We start from the raw sequence: 23,145 nt of genomic DNA, 5'->3' as shown, positions 1-23,145 counted from the left end.
ACATATTTAAATCAACATGTACAAAATGACTTGACTAACTATATACTATGCTATGGACCCTGTTGTGAGTCTGAAATAAAGTTTAAATTGAATTGAATGTAATGTATGTTAGTTTTTTGTTGATGCAAGTACAAAACTGTTCGGATCCCTTTGGATATATGATGAGCTAAAATGAAAAATAAAAAATAAATTAAAAAAAGACAGAAAGTTGACATTTTCCGTCCATACACACTTCAGGCCTGTGCCATCAAAGTATGCAAAATAACAATAGAAATGTGTTTTGAGAGGGGGAATACCCCACACACACACACACACACACACACACACACACACACACACAGCTCTCGTCCAGAGATACAGGAGAAAGCACCAACACTGTCCTACAATGCCAGCAATTTCCATTTTTCCAAATCATGCTCAGTGCGGTCGTACAGTACATCTGTGCAACATAAACATATGAACAAGACAGAACTGTTTGACAATTTGTACAAGTGTGTTTAGTGAAATTCAACAATGCTGCCCGTTTGTGGACTTTGCAGTCAAAGTCAATTTTAGGCACTAATTTCATTATGTGACCAGCTATTCTTTGTTAGTTGCCATCCTCATCATCACACACACACACACACACACACACACACACACAATAAAGATATGAAGTATAAATATCTCATTTAATCATACAAAAACTATGTAATTCTAAATAATGAAGACAAAATAATTCTAAATATTAAAGGTAAGGGGTTTTTGAAAATGCTGATAATTTGTGAGATCTCTGACCTCTGCAGCTCCCCCTCCTCGTCAACACTCATCACCTCTGTCTGCTAAAGAATCCAGGACAGAATATGAAAAATATATACTATACAAGAACATAAACTACACAAAGGAAATCTTTACAAAGACCTGTGACAAAGATATTTCTTAACAGCAGTTACCTACTTTTGCTTATTTTTTCTAACAAAGAAAAGGTAGCTCATACAGTATTTGTATCTTTTGGAGTACAATGCTCCAAATGTGTAACTCTAAACATTCAGTCAGATACCAAAAGCTACACATCTGGACTCATAAGGGATGGAAATGTACACTTTTGATTACAGCCTTCAGTACAAAAATGTACTCCTATTGTCATATAACCTTCACCTGCGAGAAAACATCATCAACCGCAATCAGAAACCATGCCCTGTCTGCCTGTTAACCAGGAAAAGAGGCTAACTTGATCAATAATCAGGAAAGAAATTAGTGGGAGATACGCTTCTGCAAAACAAGGCAATATGGGGGGAAAATCCCACATCTCTCAGCTTCCTGCAGCCTGATTAATGCTGTGAAGGGTTAATTTGAGCGCGCCATCCCAGCCTCTCATTTTTTAATGAACTATCATTTCCTGCTGCCGTTTACGGAGTGTGGAGCGTGTTTAGGCGTCCTGCGTTCGTTTTGTGAAAACTAAATTCCACAGGCCGTGAGTCAGAGGCGACCTTTGACCTGTCTGCCCTTCTGAAGGCTGCCACCTCCAATGGCACTCCAACACACACAAACACACACACACACACACATATACACTCATGAAATTCACAATGCCTTGTTCTTTATGTTAATGAAATCCCAACAGTGCGCACACACAAGATCACGCGCACACACAAGATCACACACACACACACACACACACACATGCCCTGACGTCCCAGGCAGAGGATGATAGAGAACAAGGGCTCACATGACAGCCAAACCCTGGCCAGGTCCAACACGGTTACGACATCATCACAACAACTGGCTTAGGCAATCGCTAGTGTTACCCAATGCTCCACAGGGCCACAGTTCACACCTAACATAACAGCACCGACGCCGCAAGACGCACACGCACACTGTGGTTAGGCGGCATGCTGACCTGAGGTACTGAAACTCGGACCTCTACACCGTCTCTGTGCAAAACACTGACACTCTGACTCATTCCTTTTTATCATGACTTGATAAATTACTACTGCTCCACTTTGATTTTATTAAGTGTTGGAATAATGGAATTATGGGAGGAAGAGTGTGCTTCACTTTATTGTAAGGAAAATTTGGATTCACGTGCAAATGTTGTAAGGTAATATCTGTGTGTGTGTGTGTGTGTGTGTGTGTGTGTCTGTTCCTCCTCCAGTTCAACCAGGCTTTTTCCCAATGACTTCACCACTAAAGCATGAAGCCCACTCCTGGACGGAGATCCCCCTGTCCAGTATGTTTATCACATCCCTGCTCCACAGCCATCTGTGTCAGCCAGCACACACACATACACACACATATACACAAGCTCGGACACATGCTATCCTCTTGGGTGCCTGCAGTGCTGCCAGGAAATCAGGGGGCACCAATTATAGCAGTCTATTATTCCTCTCACTTCCCAGACGGCCACATAAAACAGCCCTCCAACCCATACGGCCCCCCCCAGGTTCAGGTCGGCATGCCCACACAGACCCTCTTGGTCTGGGTGTGGAGGTGTGTGGAGTTGCTGGGTCACTGGGTAACCAGGCCTGGGCCCTTCCAGTGCTGAGAAAGGGTTGTTCAATGAGTCAGATGTGACTGGAGACACATCCAGACAAGTCCCACTGCTACTTGTAGAGTGGCAGCGGCAGGCAGGCTGGAAATAGAGGAGGTGGTGGAGGAACAGAGGAAGAAGAAGACGTGTAAGGCATCACTGGTTACTCAGAGTGCCTCCGTCCATCCTGTGATGTCATGCTTGGAGAAATGGCCGCTGTATGGGATCTATGGTGACATTGTTTCCTATGGAACCACGTCTAGCCCTCTTTTCAAATGAACACCTAATGACCCGGTGATAACCACACCTACTGTATTTCTACTTACATTTACCCTTTATTAGCCCCAAATGGGAAAAAGAGGGTTAAATGAACACATTACTGCATGTTAAATAAATGTGAAGGTCAGAAAAACACCAAAGAAACATGGTCATGGGATTTAAAATGAATGGCAAGTGAAATAAATGTCCCGTAAACACGATGTATGTCGCTAATCCAACACAGCAGGTTTGCCAGTGAGCACAAAAGTGCACGTGTGGGGCAATTTCAGTATACAGTGCACTGTGGGACTGTATAGAGTCTGTGTGGTTCATATACACTCAGACAACCACATAGGTTACTACGTACTCAGAAACCACAACATGCTGTATATCTTCCGCTTCAACACTATATGTTCTAACTATTGCTGCTGTGAATACTTTACAAAGGCCTTGCATTTGAGTTTACATGCTACAGAGGCTGTGGTCAGGAGCCACTGAGCGCTGACAAGTGAAAGTTCCTGATGTATGTGCAACAGTATGCTACAGCATATCTTAATGTGCTGGAACAACACTGAGCAAAGAGCAAAATGCTACATTATTTCCCAATAAAACAGTTACATTGTGTGAATGTGATTTAAGATCCCTTAGCAGTCTGGTCCGAATATTTGCAAAGTAATAAATTGTGTTCACAGTGGTGAATCTTTGAGGTTTGACAAAATAAAATAATAAGCAAATGATTTATGTGTCTGGGATAAAACAAATAAAAGCCCGCCTCCTCATAATTAAGATTTATGGTTGTCCTGGTTTTCAGGCTGAGGCCTAACACGGATTATCCATGACTGGACAATACCGAGCATATTTACAGTAAGAATTATCACAAGCAACCCTCCTTACTCTCTCCGCCCTCTCCATAACTTGTTGCTGTTGTGAATTGGGCTGATGGAGGACAATATGTCTGTTTTGACTGAGGTGTGGTGGAGGCAGTGTGGGGGGTGGGGGGTCCGGACGGCTGGCCAGCTGGCCTCTGAGTCAGGGCCTGTCTGGGATGACTCCTCTCACATAACACAGACTCATGACAACTGGTGAAATTGCAGCAAACATTACGATGTTCATGGGATTTACAAAACAACACACTTTGGTGGATGATGCTGATTAAGAGCTCGAGGTCACGTTCTTTTCCCCTGATAAATGAGCTGCTCTAAAAATGAATCAATGGCACACTGTTTCCAACAACAACATACAAGCTGGGTGCCATCCTGATGAATAAATACATTAGTAATTTCACAGCTTTGGCCTGAACATGTGTAGGAATGATTTGATGAGTGAGCAGCATGTGTAGTGTGGCACAGGGTGTGAGACCGGGGACCAAAACAAATGAATCAGGGATGAATAAAGCAGGAAGTCCTGGGACACACACTGTGCCCGAGAGGCACATAATATGACACCAGACCTGGAACACACATCTGACCTCTCCCTCTCTTTGTGTCTTTCTCTCTCTCACACACTTACTCATCAAAGCTACGATTACATTCAGATCTTTGTGTATCCCTTCTGAGTCCCTCAGTGTGCTATTAACCGCAGAAACAGGCCTACAGTACGCGATCTGAACAATAAGTCTTGAGCGATTGAATATTATTCTAAATGACTGTGGTAAGACCTTCTGGCTCAGAGTCAACTGTTTGACTGTTACTGCCTCTGTATTTCTGTCAGAGCTTGTGGGCCAAGGTAATCAGAATGAAAGTGGGGGAGATGAGAAAATGGACGCCCCGCCGGGCTTCACATTAAACTTAACGATGCTGTATAAAAAGAGAGTCGGCCGCGACCTGTTGCTCCATCCCTCACTCCCACTGTCTTGCCCCGTTTGCCTCGAATCTCGTCATCCTGAGTGAGGCATCCGACAGTGTTTGGGCCGGAGGAGAGTAGGGAAGGCTGTGGAAGGACTGATCAATGCCATCTTTGTCAGGGCGCTTCTCAGGTGACCAGAGCACCCGGTGACTAATAGGATCGAAAACACTCCCTTCTTGCAGATTGGGTTAACGGGAAGTATTTTCTCATAAGGCTCAAAGAGGGCTATTTATAGGATCAATGACGTGACAGAGGTCTAAATGGTTAAAGGAATACATTGACACTTTGGATTTTTCATCTTTAACAAAAAGACAGACAACAATTTCAGTCTGCTAAGATGCAATAAACCACCACATGTAAAATAACTGCAATTCCCTTCCTTTCCATATGTGTCCTGTATATTTATTACACAAAGAGATTTTGGTTGATCAAGGCAATTCAAATTGGTGCATTCTGCTTCACAGTCTTTTTTGGTGACATGGGGAACAAAAAAAAATCCCTCCCTGCTAGGTGACTTTCAACTCGTATAAAGACCACGCCACAGTTACCTTCAACCCAGACAACCCCGCATTCAGTATGAAACCACACAAACCTAGTTTCTATATGAGCTGGGGGGGAGAGGGGCGTTCAAGATGGGTGAAATTCGGTGGAAACAAGCAGTAACAGACTTTTCTCCTGTAACTCCAGTACTTTTACACAGACACAAATGACTGCGCTACTGTGAAAACACTTTGATTTGCTTGGTTCTCAGCAATTTCACTTCTCCAGTGACCCAGCTTTATTTGAGTCGTTTGATAGCTAACGTCCACAAGAATGCGTATTAACGGATAAATCTATCTTAAAATAATAGTCAGGTGCCCATATGAACACTGAAACAGGCTTTGCTTGCTGTAATCATCCCTCATGCTCATACCGGCCATTACAAGATCCTATCCTGAAACGCACTTTCAATGTAAGTGATGAGGGACAAAATCCACAGTCCTCGTTCTGTGCAAAGTTTATCTGAAGCTGAATATGAGGCAGTCTGAGTTAGAAAAATCAAGTGGGTATCTTCTAAAGTTGGTCTTTAAAGTGCAAGTGGAGTCTATCTTAACTCTCATTTTAATAGATGGAAAATGCTGATTGTGATCTGGAAAGTTCCAGTACGATCGAGTAAGCAGCTAATACAACCCCCGGCTGCCCTGCCCTGACCTGTGACTCTCCCCTGGCCTCCCTCTGAGCAGGGCCGCCTGCTGTGATCCTCTAACGCCGACAACCTTGTGCGGCAGGAACAGCCATCTGCAGGCCCATTGTGCTGGTAATGGACTCCTGCCTTGGAGATGGACTCACATGGAAATGAGCGCATTCTCATGGAGACGTGCAGGGTTCCCTCCACGGCCCCCGCACAACTGCTTCTACTGGATAACCTTTTCAGGTCTTGACTCTTCCTCTCTGCACCTCAATGGCTTTCTCCCCAAGAGCTTGACAGTGATAGTCCCTCCCTTGACACGAGTCTGAAGGATTAGTCAAGCTCAATACAAGACATGGAGAGCAGCTAACACAATCAAGATGATGGATTGTTGAGAATAGTAATTTGCTGAGCTACTATCAGATGAAACTTGCTGTCTCTGTCTCTTTCTTCTCACTTTCTCTCTTTTCCACATTCTCACAAACATAACCAGCATCCTAATCTACTTCACTCTTTGTCCTCTCCCAGACCTCTACAGAAACTAAACCCAGTCCTGCCACAGTCACCACAGACAAGGTGTAAACACACCGGACTCCTGCAGACAGTGAATCACCAAAACTTCAGCACCAAAGCCACCCAATGGGCCTCACCGCTACAGCTGTTCTCATAATTAGGGAAAGTCTCCTATTTTTTTTCCTGTTCATATATCATCACAGACGGCTGCTGAAAAAGTGGCAAGAATCAGAGTTCGCAATTCAGTCTAAACAAAGCGACTCACAACAGATCAAACGAGGACACTGGAGGCCCAGACAGCATGTCAAACACAGGAAAGCTCCCTGTTCCATTACTGCATGCAACGGGTGATTTTGAGCTTTTCCTGCCGTATATCACCACCTTCACTGGCTGACGAAGCCCCGGCTGAGATAAGAGAGAGGAGGACAGGGAGGATTGGGCACAGAAAAAGATGAATCTGTTGCGCTAAAGTTATATGGAGCACAGCAGCAGGGGCTTGTCTGTTCTCTGAAGTCCTTCTAGGGTTATTGACATCACTTGCACATTCAAGGGTAGAAAATGAGCATATTGTGGGATAAGACAGGACACTGATCATAAATATCCAAGATCATTTTTTAGGGTTTGTCTCAGGGTGTGAAGTGTTCTATGAGAGGTCCAGAGAGTTAAGGTATACTGGCAAAGGTGGGTGATATAATGTAATTCAGAAATTTTAAATAAAAAGACGCCTAATATTTATTTTTATCAAATATACAAACTCTCAAGACTTGCTAAAAAAGATTGGAAGCCTGCGCAGGTATTTTTATGACTAGAGGCGAAAAACTGCAAAATGAACTTTTAAGTAAATAGCAGCATGAAACTTTTTGGCACACAACTGCTTCAGATCCTGATCAAAGCCTTGCGCGATGTGAGTTTGCAGAATCTTCTCCCGACTTAAACAATGACTGTACATGCACTGCTGGACTTGAAGAGGAGACATCTGTACATTAGTCACAGGACATAAGAAACCTAACAAGTCTGATCAGACACACAGCTCCATCCGACCTGGTTATCAGTTCTTGTTATCAGCCCAAAAGGCATCTGAGGAGTCTGCTTTTATTACGACTTTGTGGCAGTTCAAAGCACAACTATCTTTATTATTATCCTGCTGCTGCTGACAGAGGGTTATAGATTTAGCCTTAAATGCTTTGCACGGCAGGAAAACAAGAGTGAAGCCCATCTGCCAGAGATGTACAAATCTGTTTCCACAATACACATTAGAAGTAATACATCAAGTTTGAAACGTCTGACACACACTGTTTTTTTTGTCCCAAACAGACAGTAATTAGAAAAACAGTTGAAAAAGGAGGAACACTTCACTTGATAGAACAACTGTCAAAGGACAGAACTTCTTTTTCCACCAAACCTTTTTTTTTGGTCTTGCTCTCAAAAGGAACATCAGACAGTCATAAATGTATAATGGAAATTTGAAGTCACTTATGTTGAACTTGTTCTAAAAAAGCTCCTTTGCATATTCTCTACATTTTATTTCCAGCTAGTAAAAAAAAACTCTGGAGTTGGTCATCTTTGTTAACAGAGGTGATGAAAATGGCTGTTGACAGTTTTAGAGCCTCATGACGTTTAAGCCTCAGATCCAAACCTCTCTTGTGAGACTGAGTTTCTGTAACACACTGTTTTCCATTTGTCATTCACAGAAAAACTACTTCCCTGATTTAAACTGCTGATGAATGAGTGAAATATCCCTAAAAAGGCCCATATTTGGAAATAAGTTAATTTATAAATCTAACTGAGTAAGACATAATAGGACTATATCTTGATACGCAACTCTGATTGACACAACTATTTCTTAAAAGCCACAGTGTTGCAATACACAATCTTTTCTTAATAAAACTCGAGAAGAATTTGTGGACACTCCCTGTTGAGTGAATAAGAAAAAAGCCTTCGTCATGATTAGAGGAATATTAACCAAATAAAGCATTAACCAAGCTATACCGCTGTGCAGATTTTATTTGTGGACAATCACACTACAGTGTTTTAATCACTGATCTCATCATCTTTCTATCGTCATATCTAAGTTAGGAAATACAGCTGCTACTCACATGCAATGCTTTGCACCACTACACACACACACACACACACACACACACACACGTTTTTTGTTCTTATCACCAAAAGTATGTGTTTTCATTACAACTGAAACTCAAGTTCTGGTCTTTTTCAATAATTAAAGGTCACACTACTACACACAATTTAGGGGATTCACCAGGTAAAATGACTCTAGTTAAGTTTTGAACAAACAGCAAGTTCTGATGGACCCATAGTGAAATGTGTTACTGAGTGTTTTGTCAGAAAGCTGACAAATGATTTAAATTAAATAATTACCAACTGAAATTCAATCAAAAAGTAATGATAAATGATGATGTTCAAGATAACAGTTCAGTGTTTTGTAAACTTTCAGTAATTTTCAGACAATTTGAAAAGTCATAGTCTTCCTGTATGGCATTACACTCAGAGGTTACAGGCTGTGTGTGTGTTTGTGTGTGTTTGTGTGCCAACTAGCTCACCTGACAGGCAAAGAGCAGGAAATGAATTGTGTAGTATTATATTATGTCATGTGAGAATGAAAGTCCAACGGTCACTTCAGTCACCCACAAAGACAAATACTATTCCCTCCGTTTCCAGAGACTGAATCAAGAGCCAAGCAAACAAACACAAACTGAGCCTAAATATCAAAATTCCGCAATATCCACAAATTGCGTCTTTATCTAATCATCAAGCAAATCTATTTAGTTCAACATGAATTTTATCATAGAAGCAAAAACAGCTGAAAAAGATGGCAAATGCTCCACATGCTCATAACATTTCACATGGGACAATCAAAAATACCTCAAATGTTATAAAACTATCAGATACACACAACAAATGAATGATTGGTGTAAACATTTTCAAAAACAATCATCAAACATTGCTTGCAGGCATGGCTCTAAGTCACTATTTTGCAGAAAATAGTTTCCATACACTCGATAAACAAATTCAATTAAAAAAAACAAAAGAAAAAGAAAAAAGAGTAAATCAGTTTACACTGTAATTCCAACAAAGTTCAGGTTTTAAATGCTTCTCTGAAAATTTTGGAGAAGTCAGAGGCGAGAAAAACAAACAAACATGTGGAAGTTTAGCATAACTGACTTTTGAGAAAGAGGGCATCCAGGGGACAAATGTTTTGAGTTTGTGTGCACGAAGGGTTTGTGTGTGCAACTGCAGGTGCCTGCATTTACACGGGTGTAAAGGTGTAAATTTATTTTCAAGCACCAGCGTAGTTATAGTTAACAGTGACACTGTGGCCTGACAGTCGGGACCTAAAGGGTTCAAAGTGAAAGGCTGTCACCCATTCATAAGGTGAAGTGTGAGTGAGAGTGAGAGCGGCACAGAGAATCAGAGATGGAGGTGGAAAGGCCTCAGTGAGGAAGGAAGCTGACGGTTGACGAGTTGTAATGAGGGAAACTTCCTTTAGAGAAGAAGCGGGCAGTGAGTCAGACTGAAACCTGTCAATAACCAATGATCTGTCGCTTTGAGTCTGCAGCTCAATGAACAGTGACTGCCAGAGTGTACAGGTCTTTCACAACCCAACACACACACACACACACACACACACATACATATATTTACAGAGTATCTAAAAACTTTTTAAATTTCTTGTAGCTTCGCTATCTAAGCTTCATTTCCCACACCACAATCTGAAGATATTTTATGCTGTGCCAGTAAACAGTTACAGTCTATAAAAATACAAATGCAGAGAAAAAAGCAACAACAGCTGCTTTAGTGGCCGTCTCCAAACAAAGTCTTCCAAAATTCATTTTAGAAACAAAGCAAAACACAACATGGCAAGGAAGAGAGATGATGCAACCTCATCGCCTGATTTCAGCAAGTGTGTGTGTGTGTGTCAGACCAAGAGTGTATGTGTGTGTGTATGTAATAAACGGCACTCCCACCAGCAGGTGTGTTGAGGGCAATTTCCAGCTGCAGCCCCTGGCATCTCTACAAGGACACCCATCATGGCACCCAGCAGCACCCACGCCGAGCACCAAAGCTCTTTTCAACTTCTGTTGCATCTAGCCATTATTTTCAAGAAGCATTGAGGTTGTATGTGGGTGTCTAGGTGTGATTTTTACATTTAGTTTATCTTTTTTTTTTTTTATTAAAAAGTTTGACTGGTTTGACATCTTCAAAACCAGTAAAAAGATACCAGATAAAAAGTCTCTTAATCCTACAAAATGGGTCTAATAATTAATGCCGTTGGTATATTCAACACTACACTGACGCCACTGTTTCCAGCTGGGCATACACAAATACTGACAAACAAATGTCCTTTGTGAAATCTCTCTCACCAGAATTTTTTTTCTTTCCTCCCAAGAGGTTCCAGGCTAGTAAACATGAACACATCCTGCCTGAGAGGTCTGACACCTGAAGGGCCTTCTTTTATCCAAAAGATAAAAGGTTGGATCATGGTGAAATATCATAGTGAACCATCTTTAGACACTCTGGTGCTCCATATGAGATCAGGTAGGTAACAGCCAACTGGTTAAAAGGGCAACAACGGTGCATCATGAGAGATAAAGCAGAGAGGAGGTTTCTATGATAGACAAGAGTTCATCCCGTCCTGTGAAGCAGCCAGAACATGTTCATGCCCATAGTCATCCAGTGGAAAAATCCAAGCCATTAATCACCATGTAGACTATTACAGCAGAGCGAGGAGCCAAAAGGGGAACAAAATGTGACAAAACCTCTGTTTCAAGGTCTGCACAAAGTATTTCAAGCAGGATAAAGCAACAAGTCATCTTCCAAAATCACCATGCTTAAGTCAAAGCCGCCTCTGACTTTGCGTGACCTTCGTCAGAGTCACAGAGAGGAGGAGGCGGATTTCACACAAAGGGACATAAATTACCTGAATGCCACATGACCACTCAAAAGGTCCCTCAACCGTCAAGTTCTGCATTAACTCTTTCATGTGTGATAGCTGCACACCCCACAGGGTACTTTTGGTGAGCAAACACACACACACACACACAAGTACACACACACGCACACCCGTTGAGGCTTACTCACCCGATGAGGGAGACCATCTGCTCCACTATGTGCCTGCTGAAGGTGACGATCACAAACAGTTTCTGTATGACAAAACACACAGAGAAAGAGCGAGTCAATTACTGAACCATGAGGTCACTGCTGGGGTTCAGAACAAGGCAGCATGTGCATCATAGTTTGATCAGTAATTCCTTAACTCCCCCTCACACACACCCACACCCTACCCATTATGCCCTATGCCCCATGCCTTGCACCACCATGGCGGTTTGGTCTAAAAGCAGCCATGAAGACAGTCTTTTGTCATGGAGGGCAAGAAATAAAAGGCCCGGGCTCTATGACACACGGCCAACACAGTACACTAGGTCAGCATATCACACTGGGTGTCATCAAAGGAGATGTGTCATTGCTTCAGAGGGGGTCTGGAGGCCGGCTCCTGTCCGGTCTGATTCCTGCTTAGTCACTGGCCAGAAGGGACAGACAGGCGACTGACAGCCATTCTGGCTCATATCAGCCCCTTGTCCTTTTGCAGGGGGGCAGGAACATGCACCCAATAATTGGCCAGATTTTTCAAGGTCCTTCACTTGCCCTCTGAGTTGTTGTAGGTTACTGTATTCTTATAAACAAACAGGCGTTTTGACCACTAAAAATGTGGTTTGATCCAGTAACATCTAGGTTGCCTTCAACATGCCATTAGAAAGGCTTAACCCAACAGAGCTTTTGGCGGGTCCATCATTACAAACTCATGTTGTGCAGAAAAGGATTGTTCAAACCCACAGAACCTTATTTTAAATTCTAGTCAGATCCCAAGGTTTCCAAAGATACTAAATATATACTGCCGAATTACAGGGAAAAGTATATAATATGATACACGAGACATCTAGAATTTTCCATTTTGTGTAATGATGGAGCCATAAAAATGTCATCTTGGATTTGAATATTTCACTCAATATAAATGTGTAGCTTCAATTAGACGAATATATAGTATAATGTGAAACAGTCGAGAAATGTCTTATCTAACTTAGTGGTCACAGGTCTCATGTTATTAAGTAGATATTGTTTTATTTGCAATTATATTGAGCCTCATGATCCACAGAATATTTTCATGATGCTTTTCTAACAGGCTATGTGGTGCTGATCAAATGAAATGGAACACTACTTTCCAGCATGCAGATCAGACCCAATACTGGTCCTTGACTGGCTGTTGAGTAAGGTAATTATATTGTATTATATTATAGTGGGAGCATTTTAGCAACTGTTTAATGAGGACCACCAATAACTTCCAAGATAATTTACAAACAATGAAAGTGTAGAATTGGAAATTCTATAGGAGATATACAGAGTAAGACAAATGACACTGTAAGTGAACAAAAATAAAAGTGACAGCTGTGTCAGTACACACCCAGAACATCACTTTTACATGGTCACACTGAAGATAACCCCAACGACAATTTTAATTTAATGTGACAGCCCACTTTGATCAGCGCTTTGTTAACAATGTTCACTGTAAGGTTATGTAACATGTCATCCAGGTCATAAATTGTGCGTATTGTCATTTGGTTGCCTTTTAATTTGTCTGGGTGTTAAGTCTTAGGACGTCATTGATTGAAACAAAGACTCGCAGTCAAAATGTTGGCAATGTCACAAAAATAACAAAACTTATAATTGACATCTGCAACAATAATGCTATTGTACTATTTCTGTGCCTCACAGAAAATAAACATGAGACGGTACCTGAAAGTAAAACTATGTAGTAACTAACTAAGTAGTTGACCGCTACCTCAGTAAGAAGTTCTGGAGAAATGCACTTAAATATGGATTTTGTGCACCCACATCTCCTCAACAGACGGCGAGAACTGATCATCATCCCACACAAGGCGAGGAGGAAGGGACAGCAAGATAGCCGACACAGGAAAGCTGACTAAGATGCCTTAAATGTTGCCTGCTCGGAAACTGACGGTGACATGGTCTTGACTCGCTGATTTCAGTTAACTGATCATGCTGATAAGAACTATGCACATCCCAGTCATATCTATTTTGTTACACACATACAATAACAAGAAGAAAGCATTACATCAGTTGCCAATAGTTTACTGAAAAGGGACACTCATTACAAAGAACCACGAGAAGCGCTGAGTGAATTGACAGTAATATGGAAAAGAGAGCATCCTGTTTTAAATGCAACTCTTTTGCCACACCCCACACCTCTTCTGTCCTCAGCAAAATCTCATGGGCCCGACGTGTATTTCCATGACATCACCCATCATCCTCAAGTGACCTGCTGCATCACAAAGGCACTAATGTTAACCATTCAACGGTGGACATTCAGACGTAAATCTTAATGAGCATAAAAGGCGGAAGCAGAGTAAAAAAGCCTCTCCTTGGAGACTGGTGAGAACACACCTGAAGCACAGGTACAACCCCAGATCAAAAACGTCCTTTGAAGCACACCCACGCACACACACACACACACACACACCACAAGTCTCAAAATCCCCTTTTGTTCCCTCTTGGCCCACGAGGGAGAACATCACCTGCTCTCCAGTGCGCTTTCTTCTACTACTAGTTGTTTTCTGTTCACACATTGTAAACTACTGAATCATTTGCATTGAAAGCAGAACTGGAGCTTGAAGAAAATTAAACCAAGCAGCCACAGGAGAGACTGGGGCCCACAGACATGCCGGAGAAGTGGGTGAAGTCTTTCTTTCCGTGAGACATAGAGGGACACACCTCTGTCAGTGGGGGCCCCTGGGACCCCTGGGTGTAATCTGGTACTGTGTGTGTGATTGTGCCTGCCATGCATGCAACTTACCGCCTCCCCTCCCTCCAACTTTCCCCCATCTCTCCCTCTCTCTTTCTCCATCACCTCCCACAGACAATGTTTATCTCCTTTGCTCGTGCTCACTAGGTTCACCCCCCCCTCACATTTTTTCTCAGTTTGGTGCAGGACAATGCTTTCTGCGTATGATAAGGAATGAGACAGAGTGAAAAAAAAAAGCTTTGCTTTTAACCCTTCCTCTCCGTGTCACAATGAGCAAATTCCAGCGTTTGCTTAGAAAACAGAAAGTCGAGCCTCTGGCAGTAATCACAGACATACTGAAAATTCCTGCAAATTGAGAATTTTCCAGGATTAGAAGAAACATTTGTGATGCCAAGTCTTCTACCGGCACTTTCTTATTCAAGGGTTAGGATGTATCTTTTACTTTCCTATAAGTTCTCAATCTGCTGTAGTCTGACCAGTCTACTGTACAATGTAGTGGGGGTGCTGCAGCTGCAAACACAAAATGGTTGACTCCCCCTACTTTGGCTGCACAAAATGGCCTCCTTACTACCAGCTGAGTACAGTACAGAGATGCTGCGCATGAGTGTGATTCATTATTTATCACACTTCTCCCTCTGAATAGTATTAAAGATGTATGCAAATCTCAAACTTTGGCACAAATACATTTTGCTGTCTCTGCAGTTTGGAATAGAACAGATAAAAGACAAGTAATACATATTCAGTACAGTGTACTTTACACAAGTCTCAACTGTATTTTCATGAACACTTTTTTATTTTGATTTTTTTTAAAGCAGCCCTGGCATTATTTACATGAAATGTATATTATTGAAATGCAGCTTTACCTGAATGTGCATTTTGATGACTGCTTTCCCGATGAGCGTTGCACCAAAAAAAGTCCAGAAGGGGACCAAAAAATGTCCACATGTTATTCCTGCCAGGTCAAACAAGGGATTTGGAATCTGGGGAAATACAATAAAGATGATTAGACTTGATTTTGTGTCAATTCACCGAGAGAAATACAAAACAAATCATACAGAGAAAGTTCAAGACATGAAATGACATAGCATAATATTGAAATCCATGTAGTATTTTTTCTTTCTGCAAATTGACTATACATCTGTATTCTACAGGTACACCTACAGAAGGTCACTGAAGGTGCCATGAATATCTGATACTTGTCAAATGTATATTTCATAAAATTGACTTTTGTTCTGTTCTGTTCATATGTTGAACAATTCAGGAATGCCCTTTCCTTTGAATGATGCACACATGTTAATATAACATGAATGTGAACATGACAAATCATTAAAACAGATAAACCCCACTTTGTCTGTGTGTTGGTGTGTGTGTGTGTGTGTGGGGATTATTTTAAAGAAAACAGTTTATGTGTGATTGGACTCACAGAGGCACAGGCTAAAATCCCAAAGAATCCGACACTCTGGATGAGTTTCTTCACAGCTGCTTTTGCTCGGTTGGCAAAGTCCTGAAAAAGAGCACAAGAAGGAAAAATGTGTGATAAAATTTCCACTAGAGACCTTCTGATGTTTATCTGATACTGATCACACACCGTATGTATACTGTATGCATGACACAGACATCGCTTTATACACAGGAGACATCTCAAACCTGCTTCACAGCTTTTTACTAAACAGCAAATTACAAATAATAATTTATTCTTCTAATTACTGAGTTTCTGTCAGAAACATATCATACTGTCTGACATTCAAACTGTTTAAAATTATTATCAATGATTTACATTTCATATGAAAAATTATCCACAATCTCCAAAAATAAATTTCATATTGATAAGTACATTTGTTGGATATACATCATTAATTGGGCTACTCAAACATTTATTAAGGGTAAATTAGAGAGAAGGATTTTTCAGTGTTTTTCTGAGCATTTATGTGGAAGAGGGAATATCACAGAGGTGTGTGAAATAAATGTGTGTAGCCAGCTGCAATGTTGTTTCTGAAGTGTTTTTTACTGAACGCTTTGAAACCCATTCAAATGTCACATTAAAACAAATGAAGAATTTAGGATAAAGTCTTATTTAGGAATAGTATCTTTTAATCATAGATCTGCTTTTAGGCTGTCTCCGTCATCTCTGAATGTTAATGTTTCAGCTTATTTACAAATTATTGTCTGTGTATTGATATTAAACCTTTCCATTTTATTTCTAAAAACATTGTGGTGTCCAAATGAAACGAAAAATAAGTTAATAACTTGCTTGTTAGTTTTTTTTTTAATCTCTGCTTATGTTTAAATAAGTGCAAGGGAGCAGCAGCTGCAACAGGAGGATTTTCTACCTCCTGTAAATGTGCCCTCAACAAAACAGTTTTCATCAATTATTGAGCAAGATAGTAGCTGACAAACCAAATAATTAGATGCTCAGAAATTAGATATACAGCAGTGCAAACTGTTTTGAACTTGAAAAAGACATATTTTAATGGACAGTGCATCAGACAGATTTTCACTCACTAAATCTTGGAATTTGTGTTTCTAAACCCTCCCAAGTTTAGGTGCTTAATTTTAAATGATAAAAGTCTCTAAAAACCAACATGTAGGTCAACACTTTTCAAAATATTTGCACTGTTTTAATCCTAATTTATCCACATTTACCAAAGTAATTGTAAAAAGTACAAGTGATGAGGAAGTCTTGGTGGGGAGAAGTTGCCTGCTTTTGTATATTTATCACAAAATAACATTAACTCAGCTAACAATAAACAACATCTCAGAGGGAAATTGTATTTATTTAAATGTTTGAATGAAAAAAGTGAGTTTCACAATTAAAACAAGTCCTGCGCTTAAATCATGACCATCCTGCCAACATAAATATCCTCAAGTTCACAGCTAAAATGATTCACCTGCCACACATTCAAAAAAAGAATTACAAGGCTCATCTCTAAACATATTTCTTCATTATAGGAGAGTGATAAACTGGTTTTAGCATGTCTGTATCTTACCTCTGGTGCCAGTTATTTATTCCATTGTCACTGGGAATGTGAGAACAAGACAACAGACTTTGGCCATCCAGTGACTCACAAATTCTTACTTTTTCTGCTGGTCTTGCCCTATCCCTCCTGACAGCTCCACAAAAGCCTCTTTTCACAGCAATGACACATATTTTTCCCCAATATACCTTTTCTGGGAAGAGGAGCCTTAATCTGTTTGGATTTCATCTCAACTAGTTCTGGGAACACAGTGGGAATGCAAAGGAAAACCAAGACCTTTCACTTTTTTGGATGACACATTCAATATCTAGGTAAGTTATAAAAGGATTACTTCTATACCATGCTAGATTTGCCATTGTTAAATTAAAGTTGTTTTTTGCACAGAAATTGTTTGATTCTGGGTGAAAATCAAAACTCTTAAAACAATAACAATAAAATAGATTAAAGAAATTGCATTTCAAAAATATTTGATGCAAGATCTTTTATTTGTAGACCTTAATATGTTTCAGATAATTTGATCTGTTGGCAGTGGAGAAATTGGATTTTACAGCCAAAAACTGCACAACAGCTGTCACTCTTTATTATTATTCTTTCTACAATTTGTCTCAATGTTTCTTGAAGTTCTTGCACTTTTATCATGAAAAACAATAAGATTATTCTTTCTTTGCAAAGTTAATGTAATTACTGTAATACTGCCTCTTTTTTAATAAATGTGAAATTCTCAATATGTCAGTGATTATATTTATGTTATATTGGATGAAGCATTTGTTTTATACAACTCAACCAGTCTCTTTAGTAACTAAATAAATATTTTGCAGAATGAAACCTTAAATGTGTGCTTAATTTATCCTGTCATAGAACTATGCTAATAAATAACACCTTTGATTTAAATCTGTGTCTGCTACTGTAACAAATGTATATATTATAGTTTGCACTGGCTATATGAAATTATGGAGATGTTTCACATTAAAAGCATCCTTTTATGCCTTTCACATTTAACTTCAAACTCATTTTATAATTGTGAGCAGGATAGTAATTAATGGAAACCCCTCACAATAATGAATAAATAACTGCAAATACAGTTCTTAATAAGAAGTCTATTGAAGGCTTTTGTTTCAAAGAGACACCCTCCATTTGAAGAAAATACACACTCTTTCACATTGACTGCTGATATGAACACAAAATTATGTTGGTATTAAAATGTTCTCATAATATCCTGGTGTTTTTCATGTAGCAAAGTGTTCTCAAAAATGCATCTATTGCATTTTAGATTGAAACCCTCAAATAGTTAGGTTAGAGGTCTATGTTTAATTGTTTTAAGTCTAAATATCTTTATTGAATGTTTGCTGTATGTGAAGTAGTTTTTCCCACTGAAAGCATATTTTTCTCACTTAAAACAATATCAAATCAACTGACAAAGACACAAAAGAAAAAAAACAAATTTGTTTCATATGAACAGACAAGAAAAAATTGTTTTCTTTGAAAAAAAGTGAGGCCTCCGTTTCTACATCATCATATTAATTCAAAAAAATGAGGCACAGGAGGGGGCTGGCAATACATGATCATACCTAATATGGTCAACAAAACCAGTACAGTGCTGATGACATTCTTTACGGGGTGCACCCAAGCGGACAGGAAATTTGAGAGACATGGGAGGTCGCCTAATAAGGTGGTGGTGGGGGGAGCGAAGGGACACAGAATCTGATTGGTTCACGATTTGAATTTCTGCCTCCACTGACATCCAATCATGAAGGTTTCTCCTTGGACTAGCCTGTAGTTTTAATTCCTGCCTGTCCCCATGTGTGCATGTGTGCATGTGTGCGTGTGTGCGTGTGAGTTGCTCAGCTGGTGGGAGACAGGGAGGGAAGGAATGTGTATGGTTGTTTTACAGCCGAACCACTGAGGACTATGTCTGGACCAGGGACACCTGACAACTGCCGGTGTTGCAGTGCGGACAGAACCCTGCAGAACCAATCAGTGCCATGGAGATGGCCTGTGAATCCCATTCACTTTCTGACATCATGACACATGCATTGTTACATTAGTAATTAGTGCAGTGAGAGCGAGCATGAAAATATCACCGCAGCGTGAACAAAGGGTCCCTGAGGAGGTGAGGGGAGGGTGTAAAAGGGTGTGTGTGTGAACTTGTGACACTGTGATTTACTATAGTTCAACTATGTACTTGGACTCTCTCTCTATTCTGCATTTCTGGACCGGGGAAGCGTCTATCTTGGATGGCTGGGGTTCAGACATCCAGACTCTGTTGTTGGCGGCTTATGGAAAATCACCATCTTTGCCAGGCAGCTTGCCAAGGGCTGCCTGCCACCCCCCACCCCCCCACTCTTCCACCCCGTCACCGCCGGCCTGCAGGGCTGGGCTTAGCAGCAATTACATTTGGTAAGATCTTGTCAAGGGCGCAGCGTCATTAAAACCATGGAGGTTTTGGTTCCAGGTTTGGCTGCTCGGCACAGATGCTTTACTCAGCAGTCTGCACAGTCACCCCACATGAAGCCGACCTCTGTGGGGAACAATACTCTCATTTCATCTGTTGTTTATAGGTTGGGATTTTTTTTTTGACAGTCAGATTAGCCAATTCCTCATTTGAATAAGAAAAAAGTGCTCCTCAGAAACCACATCTTACCGGATTTGTCTCTTACTCTTTACAGCATGTTCCCGCCATGAGTTTCATGAACATGTGCTACTTTTGTGTAAACGTTATTAAACTTACTGGAAAATACAGAGTTTTTAAATAAAATGGCAGCATTACAAACATCAGAAATGTACCATATCTGTTTTGATTTAATCCCACTAAATATACTGTAGATGAATTAATGTAATAAATGAAGAATAGCAGGGTGCTCGTCACAAGATTAGTATTAATGGAATTATGTCATCAGGATGATTAACTGAAAATGAGGTTTAATTCTCATAAATACAGGAGCATGTTCAGTATTAAAATGTGTGAGGACGAAGCAGAGTGAGCTCTACATTTAACATGATAGTTTGAATATATGTGGTAACAGTAGACAGGTGATGACAGTTATTAGAATTATCCTCAGGGAAAAACCAGTGAGAAGAAAGTTTTTTGAACTTGTTAGAGCAACCCCAAAGCATTACAAGGAAAGGTTAAGGCTCTTTATTTTGATATATGTCAATGTAAACAGGATCTGTTTCAAGTGTCAGGATCTTGAAATTACTTTGATGGTCAAGTTTTTTTCTTCGCCTGTTTTTCATTTGAAACACATTATCATATGATGTGATATGTTTGTTTTGGTCAGAGGGTTCTCTCGCAAAAAGTGGGCTTTTCATTGAGGAAAAAGTTGGCAAAGCAAACACTTTGTTTTCAGTAGTCTTTGGTAGTGCTGATGGGGTACAGAGTTCAAACATGGACAAAAAGCAGGCAGGGACAAGGCACTCTGCTCCATGTGGAAAATTAAAGTGTCAGACAAGGAAAAATCTATGCATAGCCTATACACAAGTCAACACCCACGCACATTTTTCTCTCCCTCTCTCTGTGTTTTCTTTTTTTTTCTCAATGAAAGTCTTTCACACAGAAGACACACATCTCCGGAGCGGTCGCGAGCCCCCCGACACGAAGACGGCTAAAGTTCATCTTATTAACTCCTGACAAGCCCGCGCCTGCTCTCTCTGGCACAGGAAGTGGAGTGATTAAGGACTCCTGATGCAATAGAAGCTACAGTCCCCTTTCAAGAAAAAAGAAGAAAGAAGAGCTACACATTCAAATCTATCTGGACACATACTCTCTCACACACACACACACACACAAAAAAAAATGCACCCCTGAGTCCACGTTGACAAATTCTTTAACAAGCTGTGGTTAAAGGGAAGCTGGTTTTACTCTGACTCACCCCCCTCCTTTCAAACAGTTTACTGGAAATAAAGAGGGAGGAGGAGGGAGGGGGCACTTTCAGAGAAGTCACGTGACGGGGCCGGGCAAACCACAGCACAGAGAGCCTTTGAGTGCAGTAGGCCAGGGGGGAAGGCAGGCATACGCCCAGCGCAGATGGCCCTGATTTGAGTTACAGGAGATACGATCCTGGGAGTTGGCAATCAAGAATTCACAGCCTGTTAACCCCTTCCGTGCCGGATGAAAAAAAAAACACAAGCCAGGAAATAACTTCATTATCAAGTTACAAGAGCAATCATGGATTCGAACCATGCAGGATCATCCGAGACGGTCTGTGTCGATACTGAGGATTCCTCTCCAGCACACGGGTGCTCTCGTACTGAGCTAAAGATTTAAGAGGGGAAAAAAAGCTGATGTTCATGACATCAGCGTCTGGAGCCGTTAGAAAAGGCATGACTTCATTATTCTTGAATAGCTCTGTTGAATGAATGAGAAAAAAAACCCAGAGTGCTCTGCTGCTGTGCATCACGTGCACTTGTGGCAGGAAGTTGGCACGTGCAGGCTGGGAGAAATACCACTGGGTTTAAGTCAAACTGCTGGCACCTACAAACCTCTGTGACTTGAGCGGAGGGGACGAAGTCAGCATCTTAATCCAGCTCTGCTGCCACAGGGTGGAGAGAGTGTGTGGGGGAGAGAGTCTGAGCATGTGTGTGTGGAGGGGGATAGGGTTGAAGGGGTGTCACATCCTTGAGGACAAAATGTAACCACATCCTGTTTAATACATAACAATCCAACGATACCAAAGTTTCTCCAATCCAATCCCAGTGGAGTCTGATTCCACTTTGGCCTACTACTATTGATTGTCAGCTTTCAGTCAAAATCTCTGACACAAATCCAGCAGATGAACGCCTCCGTGTCCACCTTAAGAAGTGGAAAAAGGGTAAAAGGTGGACCAGAGATGTTGCGGGATCTCCTTGAACAAGCGAGGGAACCCTGAGAACATCCGTAAAAGCCCTGGCGAGAGAAAAAATGTTTCCGTATGTGGCAGGTCCTCGCTGATGCTAGCAACCTGCCTCCAGATGCTGTCCAAGCACACATTACATACATACACACGGCTGCCAGATATCATCAGAGGAAGAGAGAGAGAGAGAGAGAGAGAGAGAGAGAGAGAGAGAGGGAGAGGCGAGAGCAATGCACAGTGGGAGACGAACAGAGTGCGTGAGAAAGAATAAGAGCATAAGAAGAGAGGGACAGAAAAAGAAACAATGTCGGAGAGAGAGAGCGAGACTAAGGCTGGGTACTGAGACAGCAGCAAGCAGCGTCACTTCTAATCTGCTCTCGTTCGGATGCGAGACAAGCAGGCGATGCTCCTCCTGCATCACACTGTTAGTTTGTTTGGGAAAAGACGCACAGGAGCTCTTCGATGCTGAGACGATCATTTAGACAAAATCTCCTCTTCCCCATGCCGCTTGCTTGTCTCAGTCTTCCTCTGTCTCTGCTTTTTCTCACAGTTTTGGTGGGAAGCGCCACTATATCAGTAAGTGATGTCAGAGCTCCTCTCTCACACATGTGGTCTGAACGCCACGGCTGCTGTTGGTGCCAACCTGCCCAGCTGTCCACAGCATTAGTAAAAGTGGACCTTACAGCAGGTGCTGCACTCCTGCCCCTTGTTAACCAGCGGCACCGATTCTACATGTTTTTGTGACTTCCTTGAATCGGTTTCAGTATTAGTGTCTCAGAGCGTCCCTTCAGTTTGTCTTCTGGGAGTCATAGTAGACTATGCTGATTATGAAAAAAAGTGGTTGATGTAATATTTCCCTCGCTCAATTTACACACATACAGCACATCTACAGGTCCAAATGTATCATTTACTCAGTGCTTCTAGGGAGTCACATGCTTTTATTTTGAAAAACGATTTATTTGTAAATCAATGTATTTAAAGAATATTTTGTATTCTTTGTGACAATGGATCACCTATTGCTACTTGGGGGCATTAACAATTTTGTGAGTATGTGACGCAGCCAAAGGCAAAATAGCTGCCTTGACAACAGTAATTGAGCGGTGGCCAGAAATACAACACGGTTCAAAGTTTTGTCCCAAAGAAAGTAGTGCGATAAGATTTTTTCTGCTACTAGAAATGAATGCAGTAATTCATTGGTGATATTTTCTTTA

The 23,145-nt window shown here is 41.1% G+C and overlaps 1 protein-coding gene across 4 annotated transcripts in view; it reads right to left on the bottom strand.

The window, feature by feature from the left end:
• LOC139295060 (vacuole membrane protein 1-like) overlaps positions 1-23,145 on the bottom strand; it is a 53,942-nt gene that overhangs the window by 5,930 nt on the left and 24,867 nt on the right. For all 4 annotated transcript variants that reach the window (XM_070917136.1, XM_070917138.1, XM_070917137.1 and 1 more), the window contains 3 exons: positions 15,554-15,634; positions 14,994-15,110; positions 11,394-11,455 (listed from right to left, as the gene is read on the bottom strand). In XM_070917136.1, the coding sequence (XP_070773237.1) occupies positions 11,394-11,455; positions 14,994-15,110; positions 15,554-15,634 (260 nt within the window). The remainder of the gene's footprint in view (positions 1-11,393; positions 11,456-14,993; positions 15,111-15,553; positions 15,635-23,145) is intronic.

Source organism: Enoplosus armatus, chromosome 13 (genome assembly GCF_043641665.1).
Source record: "Enoplosus armatus isolate fEnoArm2 chromosome 13, fEnoArm2.hap1, whole genome shotgun sequence".
Taxonomy (NCBI): Eukaryota; Metazoa; Chordata; class Actinopteri; order Centrarchiformes; family Enoplosidae; genus Enoplosus; species Enoplosus armatus.
This window is presented reverse-complemented; position numbering and strand designations above follow the sequence as displayed.